This window comes from Chaetura pelagica, unplaced genomic scaffold, assembly GCF_000747805.2.
Source record: "Chaetura pelagica isolate M959 unplaced genomic scaffold, ChaPel_1.0 scaffold55, whole genome shotgun sequence".
Lineage (NCBI taxonomy): Eukaryota > Metazoa > Chordata > Aves > Apodiformes > Apodidae > Chaetura > Chaetura pelagica.
Window position 1 is genome coordinate 4,127,517 of NW_009953571.1, and position 8,026 is coordinate 4,135,542.

At 57.2% G+C, this 8,026-nt stretch overlaps 1 protein-coding gene across 1 annotated transcript in view; it reads left to right on the forward strand.

Annotated features, from left to right (window-relative positions):
• Positions 1-7,663: 7,663 nt before the first annotated feature.
• Positions 7,664-8,026, forward strand: part of CHST1 (carbohydrate (keratan sulfate Gal-6) sulfotransferase 1) — a 1,747-nt gene continuing 1,384 nt past the window's right edge. The window contains exon 1 of the mRNA XM_009999562.1: positions 7,664-8,024. Coding sequence (XP_009997864.1) covers positions 7,664-8,024 — 361 coding nt within the window. The remainder of the gene's footprint in view (positions 8,025-8,026) is intronic.

The window sequence follows — 8,026 nt, forward strand, 5'->3', positions numbered from 1 at the left end:
GCAGCCCTGCACCCCGGGACTCGGCGCCGGGAACCAGCTGCGGCGAAACTTGGGCTGTTGCTGGGTGAGGAGCTGCCGCCTGGAACAAGTGAGTAAGTCCCCGGTGGCAGAGGGGAGCACAAATGCTCTGCCCGGTCGTGTAAGCCGCGCCAGCCGGCGGAGCAAATGCCCCAGCATTTGCAGCGGTCAGACCCGAAAGTGATCTGATAAACCTGCTGGGAGGACGCAGGCTGGCGAGGAGACCTCACAGAGGGGCAGAAGCACGCCATGGCATGGAGCAGTCCCACAGGAAAGCTGCGTAGTCCAAGGTTGGAGCTCCCGTGGGCTGGGTACATGGCAAAGAGAGTGTTTCGAGGTGGTGAATGAGCGCCTTCATCCCAAAAGAGCCTCCCAGCTCCTGCCAGGGAAGCGTTCCGGGAGGGAGCAAGCACGCACAAACAGGCTTGTGAATGGTTCAGGGGAAGGTGGAGAGCACAAAAGAAAATTGTATCTGGTTTACCCAGGAGTTCGCATCCTCAGAAAGAGACAGATGCACAGGTGAATGTTTCAGTGAGAAAACTCGGGGTCTGGCTGGGGTTGGCATTACTAGATGGTGATTAATTAACTAAAAACGTGTATGCTGAGTGCCAGTAGGGAGAAAACAAAATCCCCGTTGAAGGCTCTGTGTTAATCTAAGTGCTGGTCGAAGTGGGCAGTAATCTTCCAGTGGCAAAGGATCTCTCTGAAACGCAGAGGGATGGGCAGAGATAGGGGGTCAGGGGACGTTCCAGGAGTGACTTGGAACACTGGGATTCTGTGTCTTGTCATTAGAAAAGTGCCCCAGGAGGTGCTGCACAGGAGAGCAGAGCCTGTCTGGGTCTTAAGGGAACGAAGCACCTCTACTTGGCATACAGTGCTCACCCCGGGAAGGTGGCAAGCATGAGTTCCCCAGCTGCATTCCAAGCTGTGTCCGTAGGGAAGCTCTAGTGCTGTACAGCTGAAGAGGAGACGAGGCAGAAGGTTCATGTATCCCATGTTGGTGGGCCTCGCTCGGGGGGAGGCTTGGGGACAGAGACCAGCCCTGCTCATGCATCTGTTGTACCTGAAAGCAGGTAGTGCCTGTGATGAGGGGAAAAGGGGGCTGCTCAGTGCTGCTTTTCTCAGCAGCCTCTCTTTCCCCTGAGGGGTGGCGGGGTACAGCCAGCCCGCACCCAGGGTGGGTGGGCCACAGACATTCTCTGTGCCTGCTGGGATTCACAGAGCCACGAGTATGACTAAGCCACTGCGACCGAGTGGGATGCTCGTCATTAAACCCCGTCAGGAGCCCAACTTCCCCACCTTAGTGGCCACAACATGTTTTTTTATGAGATGAACTCTTTGCTCAGTGGGAGGATGCTGGGAAGTGGCAGGGCCTGTGCCAGTGGGTCCCTGGCTGGGAGTTGTTTTGCAACCCTGGGACTTAATTTCCATGCCTGGGCAGTGAGGTGGGGGGAGCAGGGCCACAGGAGCCAGGCTGGCTGGGCAGGAAGGCACTGCGGGTGCTGGCTGCAGCTCAGCCCTCCCTGATCAGCCCTCCAACAAGCTGCTCTGGCACACAGGGCTACTGCTTGCTGGGCAGGGAGCAGGGGTGCGGGGTGGAGCTGCCACTGAAGTTGGTGCTGTGAACTCTGTGGGTGACTATGCACGCGTGGGTCTTTCTCCTGGGGAACATGAGTGGCTGTCTGTGATGAGGCACGTTTTGGGATGTGTCCACCAGCAAGTGTGCTGCAGCGATGCCTTCCAAGTGCTGCAGTCACACTTGTGTCAGGAGAAAGCTTTTTTGGCTCACAACTCCCGGCGTGGGCTTTCGCCTCACGTGAGGTGTGCCCACATGCCACCCCGCGCTGGCGGGAGCGTGCGGGCAGGCAGGCAGCCCTGCCTGGTCCCGTCACTCGTTTGCCCTTCCTCCTGGCACTGAGACCCTAGTACCTCCCGGGCATTCTTTCGTTGCTCACAGTTGTGCTTTCCAGCTGGTCCCGAAGTCCTGAGTCACTCTGCTGTTTCCATGGAAACAGCCTTGCTGGCAGGAATCAGTTTTGGGGGTAGAGGGTGCTGGTAGCTGGACCAGCACCGGGCATGCCCCAGGGAAGACTCACAGGGCGCTGACACTCCTCCTGTGCATTGCCCTGGTGCTGGGGCTTGTGCTGGGAACAGAGCAGGCACCTGTGCTGCACAGACCCTTGCACCTTCTTCTACTCCCCTTTCCCTTCCTCCTTGCCACAGGGAAGTGCAGTGGGATTTCCCTGGTAGTGGTGAGGGAGCCTGGGGTGAGCCCAGCCTGGCTGAGGGCACAACTTCTGGGGAGCTGCTGAGAGAGTGGGACAGCATGGAAGGCAGCCAAAAAGAGCAGGGTTTTTTTTACTGCCCTGTGAAACACAGCGATGACAGTTACTGCAAGGTCTGCTGAGAGATTCCATCACCCCCTAGTTGCCCAAAGGCGGCCACCTCCAGGAAGCAGCAAAGGAGCCTGCAAGGAAGGCTTGGGGCAGGAGGCAGGACAGCCACGTGCCTGGTGCTGTGGGAGCCCCCTATGAGAACAAGCTTTGCCAAGTCTGGGGTGCTGCCCTGTGTAGCACCTGGCAGCTTTAGGAGGGGACAATGTTTGAGTCACACCAGTTCCTGCAGCAGCCCTGCCAGGTCCAGCCTGCCTAGTGCTGGAGCTCAGCTGCCAGTGCAGCCACCGGTGCTGTGCAGCTCTAAAAGCAGGTCATTCCCATCAAACCTGGGAAGACCATTCCCAAAGCAGGAGTCCACCACTCAGCATCTCCTGGGCCTCGGCTGCGCTGCAGCTGGCCAGCCACGCTCACCGCTCCCCGCCGGTGACTCACAGATGCCATTCAGCTTAATTCATCGACTCCCATCTCCTGGTCTCCTCTCTGGAGCTGCACTGGGAGTCAGGGAAGGAGGATGAGGAGGAAAGCAGGTGATTATACACCCACTGCCATTTTGTAGGTGTGTGGGGTTGGGGAGCTGCATGGACTGCCCCCATCCTATCCCTTCCTCTGGGCTCAAGGCTGTGGGAAGCAGGGGAGGGGAGAGGAAAGGCTCAGCACCTTCCCCTTCCCACAGACAATGCTCCTCTCCCTGTGCCAGGCCCTGGCCAGCCTCCTGCAGTGCTTGGAGCCGGATGCCGTGCATCCCTCATGGTCCTGATGCAAAAGCAGGCAGTCAGACAGAGATGCAGGCAAGGCAGCAGAGTGCAGTCTGGCATACTGTGAGGAGAGGTGTTAGGGTCAGGGAAGGGACAGTGGTGACCCCAGCACAGTGCAAAACGAGACCACGTGCCTTCTTGCAGGCCCCTTGCAGTGCCAGGAGTGCTGGGGGGATGGAAGGCACCAGTGACTTAGCCCCACTCCAGCTCTTCATCTCATACCCCAGCTGCCTGGAGTGACCTATTGGACTTGGCTCCCACCCTTGGGCTGCATTTGCTCATTGTCTTTGGTGGAGCTGAACTGGAGGCAGGGCAGAGGGAGATTTCGGCTGGGAACATTTTATAGAATGGAAACATCTGTGAGGCCAGCATTTTGGATGACTCCCTTGGTCACAGCATCTCAAGGTCTAGGGCTGAGCAACCGAAACAGCACATGCCTCACACAGGACTGTCACACACAGCCCTTGGGTTGCTCCAGCTGCTGGTCTGAACTTCTGGCTCTGTTATCAATGCCTGAAGAGGAAACAGGCCAATTTAAGAAGGTGGTCCTGCCAGGCAGGAATGGGAGAGCAAGCAGCTATCCTGCTGGGCGTGTAGGAGACATCCTCCCACAGCGTGTGTGCTGCAGCCGCTGCTCAGCCAGTCTGCTCCAAGCTGGGCACAGCCACGTGCAGCTCCTCCTCAGCTGGTGTGTCACACCAGCCCATCTGTGTCCAACAGATGAGCAGGGGGGTGTGTGAGTGGAAGTGGTCCCCAGCTGTACCACCTTCTGGGTGCCACGAGCTTGTGCTGCCCCAAGAGCACCCGGCTGCTGGTTGCTGCTGCCTCTTGAGCCCAGGGCTGAGCTGAGCAGGAACTGTGTCCCCTGGGGGACAGGCAGTGATGGAAGGAGGCAGGAGAGATGGCCTGGGACTGAGAGGAGGCTCTGGCTGTCTTTAAAGGCCACAGATGAGACATCAGGGAGGGAAGCCTTGTCCGAAAACCTGCCCCTCCCTGGCTGTGGCTCAGCAGACAGGCAGTGCAGACGCGAAGGGTGACGGGGTGAATCAACACCCCTTTCTTCCCCTCTACAGCTTGATGCATTGCGAAGGGGAGTGGGTCTGGGTGGGTGGAGAACCTCGAAAGGTTGGAGCTAGGAATCCAGCAGGAACTGGGACCAAGGAGATACCTGGGCGCTGGTTACCTTTTCCAGGGGAGCCAGCAGGATGTTTATGCCACATCCTGGGACAGTCTGAGCCCTGTCTTCTCTGGTGTCCATCAGCAGCGCAGCAGGTAGTACAAGTTGAGGCTGGGAAGGATGCAGTGTGGCTGGCCATCACTAGAGAGCAGGAAAGCATTCTGGCTGCAGCTTCCACCTAGGCAGCACACTGGAGCCACCTGGGTCAGGAGGTGCCAGCAGAAAACTTCCTGTCCTGCTCTGACTTAGCAGACCTGAAAAAACATTTTATCCAAGGGATGTTTTATCCCATGTGGACACTGGAACTGTGTCTCCCTGCTGCGGGGCAGGTAACCCCAGATCAGATGCAGCAATAGCAACTGTCTGCAACTTCTGTCCCCAACCACATGCAACATCCCTGGCAGGCAGCAGCCCAGGAGAAAGCCAGCTTTATTCCAAGCATCATTTTGGGTCTAAAGCATGGCTATTAGTGCACAGACATGACAATTGCTATCAGGAGGAGGCCTGCAGCAGCTGTGCTGCAGCCCCTCTGCTGGGGTCCTGCCCTGAATCATGGGTGCCAAAAACCCTCCTCCTGATGAGTGGTCTCTGGAGCTGGCAGCTCCTGTAGCCTCCTGCCTGCACCTGGGGTCGGCTGCTGGGGCAACTGGTAAATAATGAGATAATATTTTTTTAAAAGGAAGGAAGGAGATTTTTTTTACTCACTTGCAGGTCTGAGCAGCCCTCCTGGTGTCACTATCTGAGTGGTAGGGCCTCTCTGGTGAGCAGTACATGTTGAGGAGATGGGAAAAACATGCAGTGCCAGCTGCCATGGGCTCTCTGGGGGATGTGCACCAGGAGCGTTGCAGCCTCTCAAGCCCATCAGGGATTTCAGCCTGCTCTGGGCTTGAAGAGGCCCCACATGCTGCATCAGTTGCTGGCCCACTGGCCTCCCTCAGAGTGACAGCAGTGGCTCTGACAGCCCTGCCTGCCAGTGTGCTGAGGGCAAGCAGGGGACCAGGAGCTAGACACCAGCTTTGGGCTGGCTCAGTGCTCTCCCTGGGGACACAGAGGGACCACGAGAGGACTGGAGAAGAGGAAGCGACTGTGGCGATGATGCTGCACAAAGGAAGGGCCCTGCTGGGTGGGGACTGGAGGTACTTGTGTCTGTCCCCTTGGTTTTGTCTAAGGAGGGTGGGCAGGGGCAGGTGGCTGCAGAGCCACAGGCACAGGTACCACACTGCAGGGGAACATGGAAGGAAGGCAGGCAAGGGAAAGTGGGTGCAGGGGAGCTTCAACGCTGTTTCTTATACTGGGGTGTCTCCCTTTTACAAGAGTTTTGGCTTGTTCGGGGTTTCTGGGATGAGTATGCTACCTCCTGCCCCCCCCAGCCCTGCTGGCCTTGGGGAGCAATAGCAGGCGGATGTGAAGCCCTGTGCTTTGGAGAGCAGCAGGGCAGGCTATGAATGTTACTTTGTTAGTGAAAAGGGAGAGATGTTTAAGCACCACCACGGATACAGCCCCTCTCAGCAATGCCACAGCTCCCCAGGCATGGCAAGGGTGCTCCTCACCTAGCTGTCCCTGAGCATCCTATCGAGCACCCTGTTCAGCTTCCCCTACCCTCACCCAGGTGCAGGCAGCAGCAAGGTGGGGTTAGCACCATTAGAATAAAGTTGGCTTGTGCAATTACAGCCCTGCTCTTCCCTGCACGCACCTCCAGTGCCCAGGACTCCTGCCACTGCACTGTTGCAAATAGAGGATGGAGGGGATGCAGTTTCTCATGCTTTCTCTTTTGTAGTATTGCCTTCCCCCCCTTTTTTGGTGTTCAGAATAGGAAGGGGGATCTTAAATCTCAGAGCTGAGCAGGATCTGGGCAACACCACAAGCTCAGTGCTAGGGGCACATGGGGTTGGCAGATAGGACACAGCTCTGGCTGCTACTTGTCCCCAGAGGCTGAAAGACTGAGCCAGCCTGGCTGGTGGACCTCTAAGCAAAGATGTTTGGAGCTCCAGGAGAGCCACTGCTGTTCTCCCAAGCAGGAGGGTGTTGGCCTGGATGGGCCATGCCTTATCTTGCCAGTTGGCCAGGAAAGATGGAGACAAATCTTCAGGCAGTGCTTGGCACCATCCTCTGTCCTTTCCCTTTCAACTGCACTGGCTGTCAAAGGCACTGGCTGATGGGGTGACAAGTGACTGACAGAGCAGCTAGGGAGGAGGGCTCACAGCACCTGGATGGAGGCACGTAGATGGTGTTATCACTGGGGTCTAACATCCCCCTGCCTAGGCCACAGGGCACGGGGTGAGCTGTGGGGCACAGGATGTATGTACAACCCCAACCTGGAAGGAAGCAGTCCCTGAAGCTGAAGTCCTCTCCAGAAGTGTCTCTCCAGGCTTTCCAGCCTCTGCCTGGTCTTTCTGAAATAGGGCTCTGCAGTGCCTGACTGGGGTCCATGTGGTTATGTCTGGTGTATGTGCATTGGGAGGGTGTTTGCTGGTAACCCCAAAGCAGAATACTTGGGTCCTCCTTGGCAGTCCATGCTCCATCTATGACTTCTCTGTTGGTTGGGTTGCAGACACCAAGACAACCTGTGAAGAAGCTCCATGAAGGTGACCAGCCATGCAATGTTCCTGGAAGGCTGTCCTCCTCCTAGCCTTGGCATCCATTGCGATCCAGTACACGGCAATCCGGACCTTCACCGCCAAGTCCTTCCACAGCTGCCCCAACCCCAACCCCGTCAACTGCAGCCTGAGCCAGGACACGGACGTAAACGACAGGCTGTGCGATGAGAGCCCCACCTTCACCTATAACCTCTCCAGGAAGACTCATGTCCTCATCCTTGCCACCACCCGCAGCGGCTCCTCGTTCGTCGGGCAGACTGGCTGTCAAAGGCACTGGCTGATGGGGTGACAAGTGACTCACAGAGCAGCTAGGGAGGAGGGCTCACAGCACCTGGATGGAGGCACGTAGATGGTGTTATCACTGGGGTCTAACATCCCCCTGCCTAGGCCACAGGGCACGGGGTGAGCTGTGGGGCACAGGATGTATGTACAACCCCAACCTGGAAGGAAGCAGTCCCTGAAGCTGAAGTCCTCTCCAGAAGTGTCTCTCCAGGCTTTCCAGCCTCTGCCTGGTCTTTCTGAAATAGGGCTCTGCAGTGCCTGACTGGGGTCCATGTGGTTATGTCTGGTGTATGTGCATTGGGAGGGTGTTTGCTGGTAACCCCAAAGCAGAATACTTGGGTCCTCCTTGGCAGTCCATGCTCCATCTATGACTTCTCTGTTGGTTGGGTTGCAGACACCAAGACAACCTGTGAAGAAGCTCCATGAAGGTGACCAGCCATGCAATGTTCCTGGAAGGCTGTCCTCCTCCTAGCCTTGGCATCCATTGCGATCCAGTACACGGCAATCCGGACCTTCACCGCCAAGTCCTTCCACAGCTGCCCCAACCCCAACCCCGTCAACTGCAGCCTGAGCCAGGACACGGACGTAAACGACAGGCTGTGCGATGAGAGCCCCACCTTCACCTATAACCTCTCCAGGAAGACTCATGTCCTCATCCTTGCCACCACCCGCAGCGGCTCCTCGTTCGTCGGGCAGCTGTTTAACCAGCACTTTGATGTCTTCTATTTATTCGAGCCCCTCTACCACGTGCAGTACACCCTGATCCCAAAGCTGACCCAGAGCAAGAGTATGATGGACAGG